Source organism: Delphinus delphis, chromosome 8 (genome assembly GCF_949987515.2).
Source record: "Delphinus delphis chromosome 8, mDelDel1.2, whole genome shotgun sequence".
NCBI lineage: Eukaryota > Metazoa > Chordata > Mammalia > Artiodactyla > Delphinidae > Delphinus > Delphinus delphis.
In genome coordinates, this window is record NC_082690.1 from 63,635,114 (window position 1) to 63,659,383 (window position 24,270).

A 24,270-nucleotide genomic window follows, 5' to 3' on the forward strand; every position below is an offset into this window, starting at 1 on the left:
ACCTTGGTCTCCAAGGCAGGGACCAGTCCCTTTCTGCTGCCCTTCCTGGGAGCCCGACAGGGGTGAAAACAGAGGCCCAGGCCAAGTATCCCAGCAGGCAAGGAAACAGCCCTACTTTTTGCCCCCTGCACCCTGCTCTGGGGTGAATTTTTTTGTCTGCCCTCTGTCCCCATTGACAGTGATAGCTCTTGGAGATTGATAAATAATCAGAGGTCACAGCCTTTGCTGTGCCAGTTGGAGATGGATATGACCTGTCCACTCCAGAAGCCTGAAGAGGGAGGCTGGGTGTGGGTGCGTGCATACATGTGCACTGCAAGAACTGTGATAGGCAGGAGGAAGCTAAGGACAAGGGCTGTGTGTGAATCCTGGCTTCACCATTGACCAGCTGTGTGACTTTGGGCAAGATCTTTGCCTTCTCTGTGCCTTAGTTTCTTCTGCTATAAAATGGGTATGATAATAGCACCTACCTCCTAGGGTGGTTCTGAGGATTACGAGTTACAGTATATAGCTAGCACCTGATGCTCAGCAAATGCTCCAAATGTCCTGGTTATTGTTTTTATAGCAAATGTGTCAGGCTGCAAGGCTGGCAAAGTCCTGGGGTGGGGAGTCCCGGCTGTGGACCCAGGGCAGTAGGATGGGGCCCTCCCTCAGCCCATTTGGCTGTCCTTACACTCTCTCCCCACCAGTCAGGCAGTCAAAGGATCCCACATGGACACTCTTCTGCCATGGTTGGGGGATGGCACTGCTGAATCCAGGGTACACAGGAGGACACCCACCTGCCGTGTGGAGACGGTGCCCCTCAGCAGACCCCTCCAAGATCACCTGGTCTCTTCTCCCTGCTTCTGCCAGCCCTGCTGTGGACTTGCTATCCTTCACCTCAACATTTCCACAGTTTGCTTTAAAGTTGGTGCTCGTCACAGCCAGGACCTCCTCAGTGCTCAGAGACTTTAAGATTATCTTTGTTGAGAGGTTTTTGCCTCCGTTTAAGTGTGGCCCTTAGAAAGGGCTTTGGAGGACAGAGACCCTGGTTCCTTTTCAGCTCCATGGCGGCCAAGCTTTATGTCCTTGGGCATCTTGGCCTTCCTGAGGCTTTATTCTCTGGGAAACAGGAACAACTACTTGCCTCTCAAGGCTCCTGTGGAGATTAAGTAATATAAATTTACAACGGCTGGGGATGCAATAGACGGTACATGTATCCTTGCCTTGACTGCTTCGAGGGGAAGCACTCCTCCGCAATGAGGAAACAACTCCTTTACTAAAACCAAAGAAAGAAGGTCCCCCGGGCGGCATGTGAGAACTGGAGGCGGCATGGAGGGGGGAAGCTCAGCCTCCAGGCTTCGGACCTGAACGTTCCCCAGGACCTCTTTCGGTCCTTTTTGGCATCATTCCCTTCCTATACAACTGGATCCCACCCCCTACTTCTCCCCTCCCCCTCCATTTGAGCATAGGTTTCCCATCCCTTAGTGGAGATAGGTAGGCCAGGTAGGCAGGTGTTAGAATTATCCCCGTTCCACAGAAGGAGAAAGTGAGGCTTGAGGTCGGAGACCCGCCCAGTGACAGCACCTGTTCACCCAAAGTGGGCTCAGGCGCCGTCACGTGTGCGGAGCCTGGGGACCCGGGCTTTCGGTGAGGGGGATGGGGGCGTTTGGGACGCCGAAGCCGGTCTGGGGGTGGGGTCTCCGCCGGGGGCGGGGCGAGGGAGGAGGGGGCGGGCCGCCGCTGCTACCAAGCAGAGCTCGGGCGCTGGGCGCGGAACCCAGCCCCTCTGGCGGCGCCGGGCGGTGCGGACGGCCTCTCCCGCCTCCACGCGCGCGCACGCCCGCCCGCCCGCCCGCGGCGGCGGCGGCGGCCCCGCGCACTCCGCCGCTTCGCCCATCGCGCCGCGCAGGCAGTCGCTCGCCGAGCCCGCGGCCGGGGCCCTGGCGTGCAGCGCGGGCCTCGACGGGGCCCAGCGCTCCGGCCCGGGAGGATGCGGCCCTGGGCGGCCCGGGAGCTGAGCAGGGCCCCCGCGCCGGCCCCCGCTGGCCCCGGCCTCCGGAGCCGCAGCTGCCACCCCGCGCCCGAGAGACATGACTTCCAAGCCGCATTCCGACTGGATTCCCTACAGGTACGCGGGCGCCGGCCCCCACCTTCTCTTCGACTCGGGGGCTCGGGCCTGGCCCACCACCCTCCAACGCTGAGGGCTTGGGGCAGGGTCGGGGGTGCCGGGCCAAGGTGCCCACCACCCCGAACTCGGAGCGCAGGGCTGGCTGGGGACACTGGACTGGGGCGCAGGGCAGCTGTACCCTCTTCATCTGGCCCAGCCCCGGGGGCGCGGGTTGGAGGCTCTGGGCCTTCCTGTCCCAACTTTGGGGGCCCCAGTGGACTGAACTAGCGTGCTCCGCTCCCCCACTTATCCGCCGGGGTTGCTGGAAGAGGCCAGTGCTCTGGGCCTGTGTGGGCCTTGGGGCAGTCAGTGCCATGTGGCCGCCTGGGGAGGGAGTGAACGGTGCTGAGCCCCCTCCTAGGCCTAGCACACCGGTCTTACGCCAGTATAGCGGCGTACACACACCCATACATCTGCAGGCATGCATCTACAGGACCAAAACTCTCCTGCTGGTCAGTTCACACACTCAGGGCATGAATTCCTGGAGACAGTCATTCCGAACCTAAAGCACAGACTGCTTTTATATACAAGCACCATGTATTGCTACACAAACACACACACACACAGATTCTCGGGCTCACACAGGTGTACTCCTGCCTATCCGTGCACATACACATCCTATATTGGGAATACCTGCCTCCCACTACCCACACACAAGACTACTCATATCTTTCAGAGAGTCAGAAATCCACTTGCTAACTGGTTTACACCTGGACACACACCAACTCACAATATGTGAGAACTGCCTTCACGTGCACAAGAGCACCTAGGAACCCAGGCACACTCAGGGAAGCATGGCCACCCTGTGTTCCCTGATGCTGTGGTCTGCCCCAAGGACAGCTGGGCTTTCCTGCCTGTGTGGAGGTCGGGGTGGGGGAGGGGTCCCTGGGGCTTGCACAGGTGCAGGCCTTTCCACATCCACTCTACTCCATTCTCTTCATTACCACTGGAAAAGAGCTCATTGCCATGGCAGCACCAGATCCTTGGCCACCCATTGGCTCCTTGGTTGCCATGGGCTACGGGGCTATCTCCAGGCCTCCCCTGAGAGGCATGTGTGTAAAAGGGGTGCCCACTGCTAAGGTCCACTATGTTCTTGCCTGGCCCAGGTGCACATGCTTGTGGCTGGTAGGCACAGACTCTCCAGACCTGCCTTGTATCACAGCCTACCCTCAAAGTGAACTGATTCCAGTCACTGATAGAAAGTAATTCTGACAGAGCTCTTCTATGAGTCTGTCCAGACAGCATCCAAAATGGAAACCAGCTGAAACTGCCTGAGGCTTGTTAAGAGCAGATCCTTCTACAAAGAAGCGCCTGTCACTGGCCTGGGGATTCAGAGTTTCTCTTGAGAATTGTTGTTGTCTCTAATCTCAGCACCTTTGGGGGCTTCAGGGCTTCCCAAGTTAGAATTTGTGGGTGCCCCTCCCACCAACACACACACACGGGTCAACCCAGGGTTTCTGGTAGACGTATACAGTCACACCTCAGAGTCTCGCATAGACCAGGAGATTCTCCCATCAGGGGACCGGGGCTGTGCTGACTTAGGAGGGCTGTCACCCTGCACAGGGCATCCCGGCTGGGGGCACAAGTCGTTTCCGGAGCATCCTGGCCTTCTTGACAACATGTGGGCTAAGGCCCTTCCAGAAGACAGTGCCGCCACAAAGAGTATCATTAACCTTTTCTAATCACCCAGCAGAGGTGCCTGGACAGTGCCTGTGGGCTCAGAGGCCTCTAGTGCTGGGGAAGTACCTGAACGGGGGTGCTGATGGCAGCGTGGTGGCCACAGACTAACTCAGGAGGCAGGGAGGACAGGGGCAGCACATGGGGCTGGGATATGACGGCGTGTTTAGATCATGGCAAGCTGGGGGCCAGGCCAGGTCGTGGTTCAAGGAAGCCTCTCCCAGGAGCCAAGGACCAAAGCAACTTGTAGAGTGAGTACACAGGTCTTAGAGAAAGTCTGCCTCAAACTGGGGAGGCGTAAGCCTGCCTCTGGGAAAGAGGGCCCTAGGGAGGTCGGGTCGTCTCTGGAAAAGGGCTCTGTCCTCCGGCGGCGAGTGCCCAGGCACTGGCATCCTGCAGAGAGTGAATTGGCACTTGCCCCAGCCTAGGCCCAGCAATGCCATCCCCTCATTCCTTTCTTGAGCCCACACACTCCATCTGGAGCACAGAATCCTGCCGCCCCGAAGCCCAGCCCCAGGGAGCAGCTTGGCACCCTTGTGGCCCTGCCCTGGGCACTGTCCCAGTGCTCTGCCACCCTGCCTTCTTGCTCTGTGGCAGGGAGGGTAGGTGTCTAGCTGGGGACGGGCTGTAGTCAGAAGTTGCCAGACTCTCTCCTGCCTTGCTGGGGCCTTTCTGAGCCTGTACTGTGCCTGGGAAAGCGCTGGACTTGGGTGTAGACTTCCAGAATGGGGAGATCCGGCGGAGAGGAGATGCAAATGGCCTTTTGCACTAGCAGGGCTGCTGATTGCAGTCAAAGCCACATGCCTGCCTGATTACAGAGAAAAGTGGGACGGAAGGCGGCAAGGCAGTGCACTTGCAGATGAGGGGGATGGGTACGTGTGCACGTGTTTTCGTGTGGGGTTTCCCTCATGTCAGACCGGAATGTGTCATTTGGCTTGGGGACCACAGGTCGGTCGATATCTCGTTAGCTCTCCTGGTGAGGGCTCTGTTCTCTCTGTGGTGGTTGCACCTGCGTCCCCTGGGCCCAGCTCCTTTTCTTTGAAGCAGTGACAGCTGGTGATAATCATCTTAAGGGTAATTGTGACTCAGTTTATAATGATCACAGATTAATCTCACGTTGACTTAGAAGCGAGCCATTTAGTTGATAAAGTGTAGCAGTTGGAATGGCTTTTGCCTTTTTTTCTATTGTTACTACTGCTGATTTCTATTTCTGCCATTCTGTCTTCACCTGTGTTCTTGAGGAGCATTAACTGTCCCTGCTTCATGATTTTACAACTTTTTATGGGTTGTAGGTGGAGCGCTGAGAGTCAGGAAAGCCTGCTGCCCACAGGTGTATTGGAGCGTGGGCGTGATGGCCAGCCCTGTCCTCAGTGCTCTGTCTGCACAGTCCTGCGGCCATTGCCCGCTCTCTCCCTCACGGGGCCGTGAACTCCTGGAGACCAGGAACTGCATCTGGAGAGCAGCCTGTTTGCCTGGCATGACCCAGCATGGATGTGATGCCCACTACTTTGAATCAAAGTGGCATCCCCAGGTGGATTTTAGGACTTCCTGGCTTTCCTGGTGCCACACCTGTGTTCTCAGCACACCTAAGGGCTGCAGTACTCTCCCCTCACAATGGGGCTTTCTGAGTGCTGCTGGAAAAGCACAGCTCTAGGTCAGAGAATGAGAACCTCAGGCAGGAGTGGCCCTCACAGGCTGCCCGGTCCTCTGTGTGAATGCTCCCTGTGTAGCATCCGTGCGAACAACCTCCATTCAGGTGGACGAGAACGTTAGAAAATCCTCCCTTGCGGCGGTGAGCCTAAGCCCGTCTCTGGGTTTCCCCTCCTCTTGGTCCTCGTTAAGATCCTCCTGGATCCCCCTCCTCTCACTCTGCTTACCGGGGAATGGAATGACTACTTATTAAACAAGACTCTGACTCTCAGTTCTCCCTCTGGGCGGAGCCTCAGAGGTGCCCAGACTCTGGCCCACTGCTTCACTTCTGGCAACGGGAAGGAAGAGCAGAATCTCCGCTCCCAGTTCCGCAGGGAGTCTGTCTCCTCTCCCACCCTGAGCGTCTTTGGGAAGTCTTCCTGCTGCTGCCTGGGGTGGAAGGAGGACGCACAAGGTTGGCAGATGATTCAGGGAGCAGGGATCCTGTGATGCCCTCAGATTGGTCTCTGCCCTCCTCCAGCGCGGATCCTGGAGCCGCCGGCGGGGGCCTGGGTGTGGCCTGTCCAGCTGTCCAGCACCGAGCAGAGTGAGGCTTTTACTCCCTCTCTCTGGACCCCTGCTCCTGTCGCTGTCCTCCAGGCCTCGGTACCCCCGTGGGATGGCTTTGATACTGATCAGTCACCTCAAGGCCTCTGTAAACAAAACCGCAAAGTCTTTCATCGGGCTGCTTGTCAAGCCCTGTCTCCTCCATTGTGCCTGCGTGGGAAGACCTGGGTTTGGGGGCCCACCTGTAAGGCTTGGCCACTTCCTGTTAGGTTTCCAGGGTCTTCTGAGTTCCTACTCTCTTAGTGAACAGTTAGTATCTCTTCTACTTTGTGTCACCTGTAAGTCTGCTGAGAGGGCTGCCTTGTGTCAGGTCATCGATAAACTCGTTAACCAAGAGAAGCATGATGCTAGAAACCTCCTTTGATGATGGCATGACGCACTGTTGCCAGAACCTTTGTCCGTCTGACTGGCCTGGCACACCGCTTACGTGGCTTTGTCTCCCCCGCATGGTATCGCTGCCGGTCCCTCCAGCTCCACGCGGAAGCCTGGCTGTACTGTCCTCCTGTCTTTTCTGATAGGTCCGCGGACGTGTGCCCTGACTTGCACACTTGGCCTGACCCTAACGGTCACGTCCCTTCTAGCTGTTCAGTCGACCCCTTCCACACGGTCTTACCTGGGGCCACACTGATCTGCACACTGTAATTTCTTCCCCCATCTGAACAGAAGGCTGTGTTTGCATGCTTCCAGCCTTAGGGCAGCTCCTCAGTTTCTTTTTTGTTCTTTAGAGATCCCCAGCTCTGGCTCCTGGTCTCTGTTTGCATGGCTGAGCAGTAGAATCACCTGAGTCACTTGCTTTAAAAAAGGAAGTGTAAGGTGGAGGATTCATTGTGGGGCATCTTCCCCAGCAGGTCTGAATTATCAGGTGAGGCTGAGTGCCCCCAGCAGTTTGGATTCACCTGGTGAGTTTGGGAGCCAGTGGCTGGAATGGAGACGCCTCATCTTGTGAGGCTGGAACTCTTGCGAGCAGCGTGGTCCTCTCCCTTCTGGAGCTGCCTCACCGTGTGTCTTTCCCGCAATGTTCCAGTTAGCCACTCGGCAGCAGAAGCCACAGATCTAGACATGCTGGGTGGGCGGGTGGGGTCTGGCATGCACCACAGAATTTGCAGCCAGGCACATTGGGTGGTCTTTCCTCCCCTGACAGCCCACTTCCCTGATTGCCTGAATCCAGCAGGGGCAGGTTCCACTGTGACTGAGGGGAAGGAAGGAGGGCAGAGGGCGGGGAATGGGCGTGGAGAGTTGGCCTGGCCTGAGGTTGGCCTGGCCGCCAGGCCTCTGGTCAGCTCTGGTGGATGAGCTGCAGCATGGAGGTGGGGTCTAAGAGAGGGGGCACCTGCTTCCTAACTGTGTTGGCCAAGTGTGGCTGTTCCAGCCGTGGGGGAAATGTCCCTGACTCTTCTGTTGTCACACACGGTTCACTCTTTGGATACCTGTCTGGCGCCTCAGAAGAAGCAAGGGGATGTGGAGGGGCTGTCTCCTGGGAGGTGAGGGGGCCACTTGGTTGGCCTTGGGCAGAGCAAATGGACGGGTGGACACAGCAGACCAGGTTTCTCTGGCCTTCATGAGCCAGTGACCGGTGTTTCCCTGGGCCTCCCTGGTCTGCCCCTCAGCAAGAGGTGACCGTCGTGAAGGAGCCGCCAGGGTCAGCTGGAAGACCCATCCATCAGTGCCCTGTCTCCTGTCTGAGTCTCCTGGCGGGGCTGCAGCTGGCAGCCTGGGCTGGGCAGTGGTTCCATTATAGGAGCCTGAGTCATTAAAAAGCCATTACCGTCTGCTCTCAGGGTTATCGTTTAGTGCTGTCTAGAACAGTGCCGTCAGAAAGAGGCAGGCCTGGGTGTGTCCTGAGGAAGGAAGATGCCTAGGAGAGATTCCATCACAGGAGATGGGAAGGCAGGGACATCTGGTGGACGGGGAGGGGAGGGGGCCTGGGCCTGCTGCGGAGGAGAGAGGAGCTTCCGTTCTGCTGTCCCTGGAGACGCCGTCATTATTGTCATTGTTCAGCTGTGTGCAGGGGAGTCTTTGTCCTTCACCAGGGACAGATGTAGTGTGCTCCGGATACGTTGTTGTCAGGCAGAAACACCACCCGGTACAGGCTTGCCCCTGCTGGGTGATGTGGTCCACCTGGTGCCTCTGCGGCTCTCCTGGAAACGCCGTGCCGTACCAGGAGCCTGCTGTCCTGTGCGTGGCGCTGCCCGCTCTCGGAGCCTCCTCATTCGGCTGGATCGCCGGCCCTCCTGGATGGGTCTTGCTCAGCCAGGCGTGTCCTTATTCACCGAGCACGTGTGGCTTCTCCCAGCCTTGCATCGTCCACTCCTGCAGCGCGCCTGGTGGTGAGGGAAGAGGAGGTGGGTGGCTCTCCAGGCGCTTCTGGGGTGTCTTGAGTTTTTGGAATCTCTTCAGAAGCCTCACCCTTGTGTTCATCTGTCTTTCTTTGAAGGCCAGTGACTTAAGTCCATCCTACCTATAACCGTACCTGCTGACCAGTGTTACTAAAGCCTAAGGCTCTTTGTCATTCTCCCCCGTCAGGGAATGGGGTGGGGACAGAGGAAGAGGAAGTGATGCTTTCGTGGAACTGCGTGGAAACTCCATGGGAGTGGGACAGTGGCCTGTGGTAGGAAGACGTCCTCCCCTCATGGCTGAGTCGAGCAGCCACCGTGACCGGCAGTTTGGAGGTGGCATTGCTAACGCGAGCTTACCTCTCAGCGGGATGTCGCCCCTCCATGTTAGGGGTCAGCGCCTTTCATGGTGTCAGCACCGTGGGAATAATCGTCTGTGTCCTGCTCAGCCAAGCCCAGGGCTGGGGACGACCCAGGGGACTGCCCCTGGGCCTGTCCTGTGAGAGCGCAGTGGCTCGCGTCATCCCGGTGAGCCAGGGAATGGCCTCTCCTGCTGGCAGGAAGGGGAGGAGCCAGCATTGCCTTGTGGGGGGTGACATGGCCTCCTGTGGCCCAACCACCAGGACAGGCCTGAGCTGGCGTGCCTCCCTGTGTGGGCCAGGCACAGAGCTAGGCAAGCAGGGCACAGTTGGATTTCAGGCCCCGTTGCTCCTCTCGGCCAGGTGGCACACAGAGCCAGACTGTAGTTGTCACCCATATCCTGGAAGCCACAGACCACAGCGGACAGTGGTGTTGCACACTCACCCTTTGAAGACGTTTCGCCCTTGCGTTCTCTAGTCAGCCTCAGGTCCCAGAGGCTACCTGACAGGGCTCCCAGGCACCCTGCTCACCCTGGTGCCCCCCTCCAGCCTGTGGTGCGGCCTTCTGTGATGGGATACTCACCACCCCAGCCAGCTGGGGTTTTTCAGAGCTATTCCTGTCCTCTGGGCCTGGCATTGCCCTCAGGGAGGCCATGTGCAGCTGTGCGCTCTTAGGCAGGGGGGCTACTTTAGGTAGACTGAGGCCTTGACTAGAAGCGTGTCTGTTGAGTAGTGTGTTCTCCTGTGCTCTGGCAGCTGAGGGTTTGGTGAATGAGGCTGAGATTCTGTGCAGGGCCCCAGATCACAGCTGGGGCTCCTCTTGCGTGTAGAGCAGCCCATGGGCATCAGGAAAGTCCTTCCCTGATGGCAAGTAGGTCGGACAGCTGCTAGTTCAAAATATGCAGTCTTCACAGGTTGTGGCCAGGGAGGTGAAGCCAGAGGTGGGTGGTGGGCTGTCTGCAATCCATGGACTTGCTGCCACCCTTTGGCTGGCTTCCGCAGCACAAGTAGTTTGCCTGAGCTGAGACGACGTTTCAGGTCGATTGTTCCAGTTGGAAAGGGCTACTGCTGTCAGAAGTAGGTGGAAATGCTTCACCTTGTCTTCAGGGTGATGTGACCTCATCTTTCCCCCTTACGTGTGTACTGTACTCAGCTACACACAAGCACACCCATCTCTTAAACGGGTGTCTGCATGCATTTATGTTCAGGTATGTGCTTACACATGTAGATGCCCTCACACATTTGGACATCTCCCAGTGCACACGCATGAGATATTCCTGCAGCCTCACACACAAACCCAACACACTTGGACATACCTGTGCAGGCATCCACACAAGGTCTGATTCAGGGTCAGGCTCTGGAATAACTGGGCCAGGGCAGCCTGGAGTTCCCAGAGCTCAGATCCTCAGGCTCCAACCCCACCCCACGCAGCTGTCCTGACCTTGGCTTTATAGGTTTGGGCCTAGGTCTCATGCATGTGTCTTAGACTAGAAACAAAGTTAAGTGGTTGGGGATCCCTACTTGTGCTCTGCCTCACTTGGCAGCAGAGCTGGTCTGTGCGAGATGATGCTGCCCGTCCCAACACCGCAGGTAGGGACTCAAGGATTTGATGCCCTGCAGCCTCCCACGCTGTGTCTGTGGCCAGGGAAAGGGCCTGGTGGCCGGTTGACGGGCTGTGCGTTGTTGTGCTGTGTCTGCCCTGCGCACATCTGCACCTAGCCCTAGCCATTTCCCGAGGGACTGGTTGGTGTCATAGTTTCACTCTCCCAAATGAGGGGACCTTCAGTCCTCTTTAAGTGGGGGGGGTGGGGGGGTGGGCAGTGTCAGCATTTCCACTTTACCACCTGGAGAGCCAGGAGTTTGCCTTAAACGGGTGGGGAGAGAGTCTGCTTCAGAAGACCCAACCTCCACCAGAAAGGACGGAAAGATGGAACTGGAGGGACAGGCCCTTGGGTCTGAAGCCCAGCCTCGGGCCTGGCTTGTGCCTGATGCCTCTGGATCTCAGTCAGGCCTGGCCCTTCTCATGGACCCAAGGGGAATGTCTCCTCTGTATTTACTGGGGCAGGGCGGACTGGGAAGTCCTTGGGGAGCAGGCATCCCAGCAGGAGATAAGTCCCCAAAGTGGCAGAAAGATGGCTCATGGCTTCATGTCTCAAGCTGGTTCCCAGATAGTAGCTTCACCCTTCCTCCCCCTCCCATGCCCAGCAGCCATGACGGGAGGGGTTTAAAGAGAGCAGACATGGCTGGGGCTGGCCTCTGGGCTGTCCTGGCTCCTTGTGGGCAGGCCCTGAATACTCGTCTCTCCGTCCGCAGTGTCTTAGATGATGAGGGCAGCAACCTGCGGCAGCAGAAGCTCGATCGGCAGGTGAGTGAGGCTGGAGCCGAGCGGAAGGGTGGTCAGCGCTGGCTATCCCGGCCAGAGTCTGGGCCGGGGGGAGGGCTGTCCTCCTTCCTGGGGTGATCCTGTCTGGTGGGGAGAGGGGCCCCTCCCAGGAGAAGAGAGGCAAGCTCTCTCCTTTACCAGCTCGGCATTAGCACTGCCCCGGCATCTGGGGCTTCTGCCGGCGGGCAGCTTGGGTGACCGCAGTTGGACGTCTGTGCCGTGATCCTGCCAGGGCAGCTGCCTGGGCTGACACTTGCCAGCTTCCGCTGGACCCCACGTCTTGGGGCACCAAGGACATGAGGCCAGGGTGGGCTGTGGACCGCACTGTGACCTCTGGAACCGAGCCGAGCGAGCAGGTCCTCTCCGGTCCCAGGCTGGGCACCTTCCCTTGGGCGAGGCGGTCGGCCCTCTCAGGGCCCGCCGACCCCTGTGCTTGTCCGCTGCCTCTGTAGCGGGCCCTGCTGGAGCAGAAGCAAAAGAAGAAGCGCCAGGAGCCCCTGATGGTGCAGGCCAATGCCGACGGGCGGCCCCGGAGCCGGCGGGCCCGGCAGTCGGAGGAGCAGGCCCCCCTGGTGGAGTCCTACCTCAGCAGCAGCGGCAGTGCCAGCTACCAAGGTAAACCCCGCCCTTGGGACAGCCTGGGGAGGCCCCTGCGCTGCAGCTTCAGACCCCAGCACTGCTTTGGGGAGCCCGTCTGGGACTTCCTGCTGCCCTGAGTAGGCGGGGGGCTCATCCTGTCAGGGGTGCCCAGGCCGAGTATGACTCCCGGCCCAGGTGGGCAGCTGAGTGGGGCAGGCGGAGGGAGGCTGGGACCTGGAGCCTTGGGCTGCTGAGTCCGGTGCCGGGGCCAGAAGGTCCAGCTTTATGGACCCTGGAGTTCAAAAGTCCAGGCTTCTGATCTGAAACATTTCCCTGAGAGCAGGAGGCAGCTCCCAGGAGCAGAACAGTCTGCTCCCCGCCAGCATGCTGCCTCCTGAGAGGAATCCATCTCAGCTTCCCGCCTGCCCAGTGCCTCTTATGGCAGACACCTGTGGCCTCCCCGCCCTGGCCTCCCCACACCCTCAGTGTCCTGGCTTCTGGCCTGCGGGTGCGGGCACGGAGCCGTGCTAGCCAGCAGCCTGCAGCCCCCGTCTGTGTTTGTACACTCTGGTTCTCGCCAGGGGACTCGCGGCAGCTCATCCTGGGCCCGGGGACCGGGTGGCTCCACTGCATCCCAGTGCTCGGCTCCCTCCTTCCTGCTCCGGACCCTGCGCTGAGCGGAGGGTTGGTCTCTCTGAGCCTGAAAGGAGGACTCAGACTCAGTCCCCACTGCCCCCTGCTGGTGCCGGCAACCACGGGGGCTTCTCCATCAGCCAGTGACTCTAAGAAGGTTGCAGGCATCTGGCTTTTGCAGCTGGAGGGAGCCACGGTGTTCCCCTCCTTCTGCGGCTTCCTCAGGGCGTGCTGCCTCCAGCCCCTTCAGTTTACTGGTCGTTGCCTCGCCTCGGGGCCCCTTCACAGTAACGCCCCTGTGTGCTTCAGTTCAGCAGCTCGGGCCACAGCTGGCGTGTCTGTGCTCCACCTGAGAGGCCCTTCAGGGGAGGGTCAGTCTCTGGGAGGCAGTCCCAGCTCTGCTCCACATGGAACTGGCCTCCGGCCCCACCCTAACCTGGCAGCCTTCTCCGCGTGCTTCGTCTGTGGGTGCCGGCGCAAGGGTGGCGGAAGTGCCTTGCAGAGAAGGCCCCTGCCGTTCTGCATCCAGTGGAGCCTGGCACCTGGCCATCCGAGGCTGCCCGTGGGAGGGGAGCCTGCTCCTGGGACCTCGGGCCCTGCCAGTTGGCGCCAGGGCCAACGTCTAGAGGCTTTGAGAGAGTCTAGCAGGTCACAGCTGTGCGGTCACTTTGGCAGGTGTTTCTTGAGCACCGACTGTGTGCCGGGTGGGGCCAGCCCCTCAGAAAGACTGCAGCCCCTCTGAGACAGAGCGAACGGCCCAAGTCAGAAGACAGCTTGCTCACTTGTCATCTGCTCGCTGGTCCCCATGAGCGAGTCACTTACCTTCTCTGGGTCTGTTTCCTGCCCTGTAAAGTGAGGAAAATTGTGTCTCAGGGCTTTGAAAGTTGAAGCAGCCGTGGTGTGTTCCAAGAGCCACTCAGCTGAATGCTGTCCCCCGCTGCCACTCCAGACCGGGCTGGGTCTTCTCCACGGCCCCGGCTTCCCCAGCTCTGAGGAGGCCCCTCACCCAGCTGGCTGACGTGGGATTCCGGTTTCCAGGAGCCCCGCCCGCCCTGCCCCCTGTAGCCTCTGCTGCCTCCTGCTCTGCCCTCTGCTGGCTCTTGGTGTTATATACAAGGGGATCATTCTCAGAGGAAGATGAGGGAGTTTGACATAAATCAGAACGGACAGTTTATCCCAGTAATGAGTTTCTGACCTACTGGCCATGCTCATTCATGTTGTATATTTACCCATTGCTTAAATGTTTATTGAGGGTCTATTCGTGTCAGGCTCTGGATTAGAGGCTGCGGGTCCAGGGTGAGCACAAACGGATGTGGTCTCTGTTCTCTTATGGACCCTAAGGTCTAGGAGGAGAGAGAGAATGAAGTAGATTGTTATAGGTGTGCTTTGCAGAAAGAAGCCGGGCCCAGTGAGTGAATGGCAGAGAGCCTGCTCCCAGGCTAGCGACCAGAGAAGGGCTTCCCTGAGGAGATGATGTCTGAGCTGGAATCTGCAGGATGAATGGGAGTTGGTGGGAGCGTGGGCGGGAGCAATGAGGGCGGTTCAGGCGGTGAGACCGCAAGAGCAAGGCCCCGTGGCAGGAAGGGAGTCCAGGACGTACAAGGCACCGGAAGAGCCTGGTGTGCCTGGGACTTGGGGTGCCCGGGAGCTGAGGAGTGCGCAGTTAGACCAAGGGGAAGGCCAGACTTGCAGAAGGATGTCGGTGGTCATCTTGTGAGCACTAGGAAACCACCCAAGGACCCTGAGCAGATTGGGGTTCTGAAGTGTGGAGAGCGTGGAGACGCCCAGCAGTGGCCCTTCCGAGACCTCTCTGTTGGCGTGCGGCTCCTGTCCCTTACTGTCCTGCCTCAGGGGCTCATCCCATACGGCCAGTGCAGCTCCCTGGGGTGCTGGCCCTCGCTGTGGTCTCTCCCAGGGGCTGCAGCTTTTCTGTCTTTCACCCACCATTTCGATGGCCCACATTCTCCCAGATGCTCTCCCACCCCCTCCCAGACTGCTCTGCTTCTGGGTTGGCCGTGGTGCGGGCCAGGCTGTTGACTTAGCACCCCGCGGGGGCTGGGGTGGTGCCGCCTCCTTCCCGCTTGGCCTGCCTGGCAGAGACGGCATGTGGAGGCCCTGGCGGGGCTTGGCCAGTGGTGGGGGAACTGGGAAGTGTTGTGCTGGAGCTCTGGCCTCACCTTGCGCCCGTGTCTCTCTCTCTCTCTGTCTCTCGCTCTGTCTCTCGCTCTCTCTCGCTCTCTCTCTCTCCCTCTCTCTCCCTCTCTCTCTCTCTCTCTCTCTCTCTCTCTCTCTCTCTCTCTCACTCTCTCTCTCTCTCTCTCTCTCTCTCTCTCTCTCTCTCTCTCGCACTCTCTCGCTCTCTCTCGCTCTCTTGCTCTCTCTCTCTCTCTGTCTCTCGCGCTCTCTCGCTCTGTCTCGCGCTCTCTCGCGCTCTCTCGCGCTCTCTCTCGCTCTGTCTCTCGCTCTCTCGCTCTCTCTGTCGCTCTCTCGCTCTGTCTCTCGCTCTCTCGCTCTCGCTCGCTCTCCCGCTCTCCCTCTCTCTCGCTCTCTCTCTCTCTCTCTCTCTCTCTCGCTCTCTCTCTCGCTCTGTCCCTCGCTCTCTCCTGAGCAGTTCAGGAGGCCGACTCGCTTGCCAGTGTGCCCCTGGGAGCTGCCCGCCCCACAGCGCCAGCCTCAGCCAAGAGGACCAAGGCAGCCGCCGCGGCGGGGGGCCAGGGCGCGGCCTCTGGGAAGGAGAAGAAGGGGAGGCACAAAGGTTGGCTTGCCCTCACTGCCGGCGTCCTCAGGAAGCCCAGCCCCTCTGCGGGGTTGGCGGGAGGCTTATCCTCCAGACTTCGGGGTGCGGGACCGGGTGGGAGGCCTTGGCGAGGGCCCTGCGTGGCGCTCCGGGCCCCGCGTCCCAGCTGGCTCGCAGGCCTCCTCGCTCCTGCGGCACCGGGCAGGCCTCGCGGGCTGCCGGGACGTGACGTCCAGCTCCCCACCGGGGGGCCTGAGCGCCTCTACCTCCGCCCTGCCCAGGACACGCCCTCCGGGGGGCTCACTGCCTCCCGGCAGCCCGTCCCCACCTTGGGCAGCTTCCTCGACTCTTCCCTACTCCCAGTTCCACCCTCTGGGCCCCACAGACCAGTCTGTGCCCTCTGCTCCTGCCTCTCCAGAGAAGATCCCTGGAGATCCAGGACGGTTACGGGGCCCTGCCCCGAGCCCTGTCTGCTGGCTAGACACCCTGTCTCCTCAAGCCTTTACACGGAGTGGCTTCCGGGCCTCTGGGTCGTGGCTGGACAGTGGTGCGTTGGGGTCTGTGGGCTTGTGGAGCTGACTGACCGCAGCATTCTGGGTAGAGCCTTGCTCCTGCCTGAAGCTGTGGCAACTTGGGCAGGAAGGTTGATGGGGGAGGGGAGCCCCTCCATTCGGGAAAGCAAGTGTATGCCGACCTGGCTTTTTTGAGGGGCCTGTGTGTTTTTACGACGTGTGTGAGTCTGCGTGTGTGAGGGAGAGAGATCAGCTTGGACGACGTGGAGCTGGCCGCGTCTGTGCCGAGTGGTGGCCTTGCCGTGTCGGATCCGGCCTCGTTCTCCCTCTCGTCCTTTCCACCCTGCAGTTGGTTTTGGAGCTGTCTGCTGTCTGCCTGGGATGTGAGGCATCTCAGTCCTACCCTCGGCCACAGATGTAGGGGAACGGCAGAAGAAACGGAGCCCATGCCCCTTCCTAGCTCACTGATCGTTAAGAGGCTGACAGACAGCTGTCATTCCTTTTTAAAAACTCGGCCGACAGCTGTCATTCCTTTTTAAAAACTCGGTTTTGCCAATGAAGTTTTCAGAGGGTCCCCTCATTCTTCCCTCACCCTCTTCCTGGACATCGGAGAATCCAGGCTCTCCCCCCGCCCTCCCCACCCCTGGATGGGACTCAGGAGTGTCCGTGGCCTGCAGGCACCAGCGGGCCAGCAGCACTGGCAGAAGACAGGTCTGAGGCCCGAGGCCCCATGCGGATCCTGACTGTGGGCCAGTCAGACCACGCCCGGGACGAGGGGGAGACAGCCGCTGGTGGGGGCACACGGCCCAGTGGGCAGGACGTCCGTGCCACGATGCAGAGGAAGGGTGAGCCCCGTGGGGGTCCAGTGATGCCCCCCAAGCCCAGCCCCAGGTTCTCAGATGCACCCTTCTTGGGGAGCATGACTCTCCTGTGTCTGTTCCAGCCCCTCCCAGGCCCTGGTGTGGGGCACACTTGGAGAGCAATGAGAAACTTGGGCAGGGAGGGGCCCCTGATAAGGCTGAGTTAAGGGAAGTGTGAACTAAGATAACCAACCAGCTCGCAGCCCAGCCCTGTCTCTCCCCATCCCCATCTGCCCCCAGGGAGGCCCAGGTTTGGGGACAGGTTTCCTTTCCCTTTGGTTCCTTTGAAAAAGCTCCTGCTTGCGAAACGTGCCCCCTGTCTGCTGAGCTAGGGGGAGCGGGGCCAGGAGGCTGAGAGGCAAGGCAGATCCTCCCAGGAAACCTGCTGCCCACATCGTTTCCCGACCACGGGACAGCTTCCTGGAGAGAGGGCTGGAGATGGCATCCCAGGTGTGGAGAAGCACGTAGCCAGGGGGCCCAGGCAGGCTTTGGAGAGGAGTTGGTGGGCCCCACGCGTCAGGCTGAGTAAGGAGTCGGGCCTTCCCCGAGATTTCACGGCCTGTGCTAGCCAAGGCCTCTGTAGGCCTGAGGCCAGAAGTGGAGGCTCCCAGTGCGGGGTCAGCTCAACTCAGGACTTGCTACACGGAGACAGGGCACCCTGACCGCTAGAGAGGGAGGGTCTGATGGCCGAAGCTGGGAGGGGGGCTGCACCTGGGGATAGCGACCAGCCCCAGCTCTCGTACGCACCAGAGAGAAAGCGTCCTTGTGTGCATCTGGTTGTGTGTGGGAGTGTGTGGATGCACATGTGTACATGCAGCTCTGCACGTGTGGGTGACTCAGAGCCTGGGAACCGGTGACCGGGCGTGCCTGTGTGACCGCTCGTCCCTTCCCGCTCCTCTGTGGCCCAGGCGTCTCCAGCAGCATGAGCTTCGAAGAGGAGGAGGAGGATGAGGACGAGAACAGCTCCAGCTCCTCCCAGCTGAACAGCAACACCCGCCCCAGCTCTGCGACGAGCAGGAAGTCCATCAGGGTGAGTACGGAGCTTCCTGCTCAGCAGAGGGGCAGACGGCAGTGTCACCCAGCTGGGAGGGGAATGAGTGTGAAGTGACGGGGAGCTGGCTTTTCTGGGCCAGGGGCTGGGCCCAGGTGCCTATCAGGAGCTTCTCCGGCCTGGGCTCTTCTGTCCTCCCAGTCTCTTCAGCCGGGCTGGGGGCTGGGGGGAGCTGGAGTTGGACAGGATGGCCCCTGAGAACCTGCCCATTTCCTCCTTCCCCACCCCCAGGGCTGCTGAGGTGAGGGAAGGGCTAGGAAGCTAGCTGCTGGTCCCAGGGCCAGGATAGCTGGGTCCACATCCCAGGGGGCCTGCCCTGTCTCCCACCATTACCACGTTGGGGGCAGCTTTGGATACCAGACCACCAGTTTCAGCTGTTCAGGGTCCCTGGGGCTCAGGCTTCTCCTCTCTCCTCCGTAGGAGGCAGCCTCAGCCCCCAGCCCCCCAGCCCCAGAGCCGTCGGTGGATGTTGAGGTCCAGGATCTTGAGGAGTTCGTCCTGAGGCCGGCCCCACAGGGGATCACCATCAAGTGCCGCATCACACGGGACAAGAAGGGCATGGACCGGGGCATGTACCCCACCTACTTTCTGCACCTGGACCGTGAGGATGGGAAGAAGGTGAGGTTGGCTTGGACACACAGTTTTCACCCTGTGGGCTTGAAGTCCTGGGGGCTGGAATGGGACTGGAAGCCTCAGCTCCAGCACTGACCTGCCAGTTCCCCCAAAGAGACAGAAGCCTCCATGCCTGGTCAGTGTGTGTGTGTGTGTGTGTGTGTGTGTGCACACACGTATGTTCCAGAGCTGAAGCAAGGGAGTCACTCGTGAGTGCAGGTGTGTGAGTGGCACCCGTGATTGTGTGTGGACCGGAGGCCGGGCCTGGAACATGACCCTGCTCCACTCCCAAGGTGTTCCTCCTGGCGGGAAGGAAGAGAAAGAAGAGTAAAACTTCCAATTACCTCATCTCTGTGGACCCAACAGACTTGTCTCGAGGAGGGGACAGCTACATCGGGAAACTGCGGTACGAGCACTCCCCCAGGAGGCCGGCAGGGGTGGGGCAGGCAGGGGCAGGCTCTGTAGAGGACATCTCCTGTCCCTGAGGGAGATCCAGGCCAGGGGTCGATCCTCTCCCAAAGTCGTTTCTATCAGATCAACCATAGGCCCGGTCTGTGCCAGCCTAGAGCCGATCTGAAGATGGGCCTCACATGCCCTACCCTAAGCTGCTCCTAGGCAGAGGGGATGCAGGCCCACAAAGAGGGTTGGATCAAACCCTAGGATGTCAGTGACGACGTAGGCCACCGTGGAAGAGCCGCCTTAGCCCCATGGTCAGTGCCAAGGGGCGTGGCTGAGAGTGAGCCCTTGAGGGAAGAGAAAGCAGCCTTAGGGTGGGGGAAAGGCTCTGAGCTAGGCCTCAGGTGAGGGAAGGTGTGCTGAGGAAGAGTGCCCGGTTTGGGAGCATAAGTCAAGCTTAGCAGTCAGGAGCTAAAGCTGGAGATGGGGCTGGACCAAAGCTCACAGGCTGAATGGGACAGAGTAGTAGAACATCTCCACCCTCCTTGGGGCGCTGAGTCCCCTCTGCAGTCTTGTCAGATGCTACTCTGGTGGCTCACCTCCCGTGTGGGGAGCCACTCCTGTTCCTCCAGGGAGACTTTCTGTGGAACTCAGATTTCCCTGAACTGAACCGAGATGCTCTTTGATTAAACTCAGAGCAAGTTGAGGCCTTCTGTCCAAGAAGCACCTCCAGAGGCGGGGACTCCATGCGCAGTGTGCCTGTGCCCCCAGGTCCGCTCCTGGCCCGGCCCAGAATGCTTCGCAGGCTCGCCACAGGACAGCCTTGGGGCACAGGGTGCATGACCCTATGCTGATCGTGCCTGTCCTTCAGGTCCAACCTCATGGGCACAAAGTTCACCGTTTATGACAATGGAGTCAACCCTCAGAAGGCATCATCTCCTTTGGAAAGTGGAACCTTACGTCAGGAGCTGGCTGCTGTATGCTACGTGAGTCGTGGGCTCCCGGGTCTCTGGTCTCCAAGTTAGACGTGACACTCAGGACTTGCTACCTGTCTGTGGCCTATCCCATCTACCTTTACGGGCAGACACGGAGGCGCAGTGGAGTGGCCCCTGCCTGGGACAGGACACAGCTGGCCATCTGCTTGGCGAGTTCTGGGGACTAGGCCTGGCTCTCTGAAGCCCAGCCTGGATGCCTCCTGGAAAGGAGGAGGCAGAAGGCCTGGGTTCCTGTTGGTGCAAGCTTCCAGTCCTCCCTCCCGTGTTCAGGTCCTGAATGGACTGTAAGGCCCTTTGCATTATCATCTCATTGAATATTCAACCTAAGAGCTCCATCCTATCTTCTTGATTGTATAGATGAGGAAACCTAGGATCAGAGGTTGAGTCACTTGCCAATGTCACACAGCTCACAGATGACCAAACTGGAATGAATATAAACACAAAGGGTTTCTCCATCTCATTTCAGAATGAGGACCTGGTACCATCAGCCTGGGAATGCATAGCTGTTTTGTATGATCCAGTGGTGCCACCTGCTGGTCGGCTTTGGGGAGGCAGTCTGACTCTTCAGATACTGAGCCCCAGGTGCTATTGGAGGCTCTGAAGAGAGAGTAGTGAAGAGAGAGACAAATACAGACCCTTATGGGATGTGAACCCTTAGTGGGGAGATAAGCTATAAGACAGTCATATAAGCAAAATAAATATGTTCTGATAAATGGTAAGAAGGAAAAAATAAAGCAGGGACGAGGCCTATGAATGTCCTTTTAGGAAGGATGGCAGGGAGGGCCCCACCAAAGTAGTGCTTAGGTAAAGGCCAGAAGGAAGTGAGAGCCAGCTGTGCAGGTGTCGGGGAGAACACAGCGAGTGCCAAAATCCTGGATGCCTGGCATGCAGCGGGAATAGCAAGGAGGTCAGAGAATGCAGGGGAGTGGTGAAGAGAGGGGGTAATGGGGCCGTATGACGTGAGGCCTTGCAGGTCGAGGGAGGACCGTCAGCTTTTACTCTGAACTGAAGAGGAAAATGATCTGACTGACCAGGACCACTCACCGCTGTGTGGAGAACAGATGACGGGGAGGAAGGCGGGGGGGGGGGGGTGGTGGTGGTGAGGAAACAAGGATTCCAGCTAAAGGCCGGTACTGTGATCTTGGTGAGGGATGGTGGTAGTGAAAAGTGGTTGAATTCTGAATATAATTTGAAGGGAGAGCCGACAGCATTTGCTGATGGATTAGAAGTGGGGTGTGAGGGAGAGGGGGGAGTCAAGTATGACTCCAAGTAGTTTGAGCAGATGGAAGAATTGAGATGCTCTTAAGGGGAGCGAGGAGGACTGTAAGAGCAGCTCATTTGGGCAGAGTGGAGATTCAGGAGCGCACTTCCGGACATGGTAAGTTTAGAGATGCCTGTTAGACATGTGAGTGGTGGAAGCTAGCTCAGCTCAACTTTATTCCCTCCCCCCAGTCTCTCCAGTAGGTAAGTTGAGTCCTCACAGGGCCAGTGTTGAGTTCTCTGTCGCTATTTCCTAGGAAACAAATGTTTTAGGTTTCAAGGGGCCGCGGAAGATGAGTGTGATTGTCCCAGGCATGACCATGGTTCACGAGAGAGTCTGTATCCGGCCCCGCAACGTGAGTCTCTACCCCATCCCACCCGCCTTCCCCATTATCCCAGCGTCTGCATGAGCGTCTAAGGGCAGAACTCCAGCTGGTGTGTATGTGTGGAGGAGACACAGTGTGAGAAGCCCTGGAGGTCTAGGGAAATCTAAGGACTCCCACCCCTGGGGCAGATCCCTCTTTGGGGGGGGTCATGGTGCCAAGGCCTGGGCCTGGCTCAGCTGAGGCTGCCCTCCCAGGAGCATGAGACGCTGCTATCACGCTGGCAAAATAAGAACACGGAGACTATCATTGAGCTGCAGAACAAGACGCCTGTCTGGAATGACGACACGCAGTCCTACGTACTCAACTTCCACGGGCGCGTCACTCAGGCCTCCGTGAAGAACTTCCAGATCATCCACGGCAATGACCGTGAGTGTTTCTGCCCTGACTTTACTGTCCACATGATACCCGGGGCCCTTAGCTCAGGGTTCAGCTCACCTAGCCCTGCCCGTAGAGGTCAGAGTTTAAGGACATGGATTATACGGCTTAGATTAGGTGTAAAGAACTTTCTAACCATAATGACTGGGAGGCCGTGGAGGAACCTTCTCTGGAGCCCTGACCCTAGATTCTGTGCACTCAGCAGAGTCTCAGGCGTGGGAACACCCTTTGAATGGACTTCCTCTCTTCTTCCCTGTCTCCTGGTGTTTGTATGCATCTTTCTCCTCTGCCACCTGTTCCATCTCTCCTGCCACTTCTCCCAATTGGTCTGTGTTTTACCTCTGGGATTCTCTTGGCTTCTCTGCTTCGCGCTTTCTCTTCCCTCTTGTGATTTGGGTGTCTGTCCTTCCCCATCTCCGCCATCCCTGCTCTGCCCTTCTGTCTCTGTCCACACTTGTGCCTGGCTCCAGCGGACTACATTGTGATGCAGTTTGGCCGTGTAGCAGAGGACGTGTTCACCATGGATTACAACTACCCATTGTGTGCGCTGCAGGCCTTTGCCATTGCCCTGTCCAGCTTCGACAGCAAGCTGGCCTGCGAGTAGAGGCCACCTCGTGCCCTCTGGGGTTGCCCAGCCTGGAGTGGAGCTGCCTGCCTGCGGAGACAGCCTTGCCGACCCCCTGTACATAGGCCTCGTGCCAGGTGACCCTTTGGCTCTCAGTGGGCTCCTGGGCCCAGCCATCCAGGTACTGGCTCCTGCGTCTCCAATGCTGAGGCAGAGGAGCGGGGGATATGAAGGGACCAGCGTGAATTCTTTCTGCGCCCCAAGATCAACGCCCCCACCCCCGACCCTTGGGTTGGTATCCTGCTGCAGTCACGTTTGCCAAGCTGAGCAGCCTCTTCAGCCGGGGAGGCAGGAAGAGGTGTAGAGGGAGAGGAAGCACAGTGCAGGGCTGCGGGGACCCGGCCGTGCACTCAGCCCAACTGTGAGGGGCACAGTGAGTGTGTGTGTGTGTAAGTGTTAGGGCACACCTACTTTACAGAGCAGAGGGCTGGGGAGCCGAGCCTGGCCCTTACAACTACACAAAGTTCTCCAGCTTCAGAAGGCCTCAGCTGGGCCTGGGAAGAGTTACGGGCATGGGGAAAGGTGAGTGGCAGGACCTTGCCAGGGTTGCAGGGGCCCGGCTGTGGCTGTGGGAATTGGCTGGTGGCTAGGGTTTGAGCTCATTTGATTTCTCTGTGTGCACAGAGGCGGCAGGAGGCCAGCCCCCAAGGTCAGATCTCTTATAGAGGATGGGGCCTGCAGGACGCAGGCTCAGCATACAGGCGGCACGTGGGACAGGGCTGTTCCCCAGGAGCTCCCTGCTGAGCAGTCCCTGCACAAACCCCATGAACCCCAGGACACCAGCCCCAGACTGCACACAGGTAGGCGTGCCTGGAGCTCCCGCCTGTGCTTCAGCTCCCACTGCAGTCAGCCTGGGCTGTGGTTGCTGAGGGACTGTATGTGGTTCTTCTTAGCTGGGAATGGGACAGGGTAAGGAGAGCAGGAAATGTTTCAGAACCACAAAAGATCTGAGAGATCATCTAGAAAGTAGGACTTGCCCTGGGTCACCTGGCTGGTTAGGGGCAGAGTTCGGAGTTTCAGCTCCCTTGTCCCCACCATCCCCCAAGAAACTGCTCTCTCTGACCTTCCTGGGGCACAGTCCGCATGCCCGTGCACCTGATTCCGGAGACTTAGGGATGTTCAGTGGGAAACTGGGCAGTTCCCTGCCGAAAGCTGCCTGGATTTTTGCATGTCCGTCTGATAGTGACTGGCCTGTGCCTGGCTCCTCCCCGAGGGCAGGCCTCAGCAAGGCTGCTGCCCATTTTGCTACCTAGGTGTGACGGGTGGGTTGTGGGTGTTCAGGGCTGCGCCTGACCTCTCCCTCCGCCGCCCTCCTCCGTGGATGGTACCATCTACTCTGACAACTTGGGAAGTCTTGCATATTTGTCATTTACCCTGACAGAGGCTACTCACCCAGATGGAGATCGGAAATCAGTGGGAAGCAAGCAAGGGTTGTTCCCCACTTCAGAGCAGATGTGCTTGGAAAGACTACATAGAAGTCGGTTTTTTAAAAAGTAAACATGTTAGCAAGGCTCTGAGGTGAAGTTGTTCTGACTTCAGTGGGAGTAGTATGCTCTCATTTCCTGGTAATCTGGGTTTTCCTACGTTGAGTGCTTAAAGCAAGACATTCTTGTTCTAGCAGGGATCTGCCCACACCTGGGGCATATGTCTCTGTGAGAGGCCCCTCAGAGGCCCCTCCAATGATCCAGGTTTTGTTAACATGGTCTAGTTTCTGGACAGCTCTTGACTTGGGGCCATCTTTAGGGCACTAGAACCTTCTATACCGGAGCTGGTCCACTTGCCAATGAAATACTGTCGCGCGGTCCTCCTGTCCATAGTCCCAGTTTGGCTCTTCCTTTCTTGACTTTGAAAAGAGAGACCTGCTGACATTTAGAATGATGGAAAGTAGATGATCTCTAAAGTCTAGTCAAGCTGTTTCTCTGGGTCAGTGATTTTAAGGTAGAACAGGTTGGTTCTGGATCCTCATGAGAGAGGGGATCCTGGGGCAGAGTGGAAAATTCATCAGAAGCACAATGGAAAACTAGTCCCCTGCTTTTTCCTCTAGTACACAGGGGAGGGGGTTGATAGGTGTTTTCGTAGGGTCAGGAATGTGGCC

At 58.6% G+C, this 24,270-nt stretch overlaps 1 protein-coding gene across 4 annotated transcripts; it reads left to right on the forward strand.

Annotated features, from left to right (window-relative positions):
* The first annotated feature begins 1,884 nt into the window (after positions 1 to 1,884).
* On the forward strand, positions 1,885 to 23,835 carry TUB (TUB bipartite transcription factor). 4 transcript variants are annotated; one of them, XR_009520391.1, is made up of 12 exons: positions 1,885 to 2,107; positions 11,085 to 11,136; positions 11,607 to 11,769; positions 14,978 to 15,121; positions 17,384 to 17,505; positions 17,947 to 18,144; positions 18,432 to 18,544; positions 19,406 to 19,520; positions 21,047 to 21,145; positions 21,370 to 21,541; positions 22,021 to 22,697; positions 22,800 to 23,835. XR_009520391.1 is itself a non-coding variant. In XM_060018443.1 (12 exons), the coding sequence occupies exons 1-12, from the start codon at positions 2,070 to 2,072 to the stop codon at positions 22,152 to 22,154; spliced, it is 1,518 nt and encodes a 505-aa protein (XP_059874426.1). In that variant the 5' UTR covers positions 1,885 to 2,069; the 3' UTR covers positions 22,155 to 23,835. The 4 variants fall into 4 exon arrangements, 3 of the variants coding, with proteins under 3 accessions (XP_059874426.1, XP_059874424.1, XP_059874425.1); XM_060018443.1 differs by adding an exon at positions 16,293 to 16,460 and having other exon boundaries at positions 22,021 to 23,835; XM_060018441.1 differs by having other exon boundaries at positions 22,021 to 23,835.
* The last annotated feature ends 435 nt before the right edge of the window (positions 23,836 to 24,270 follow it).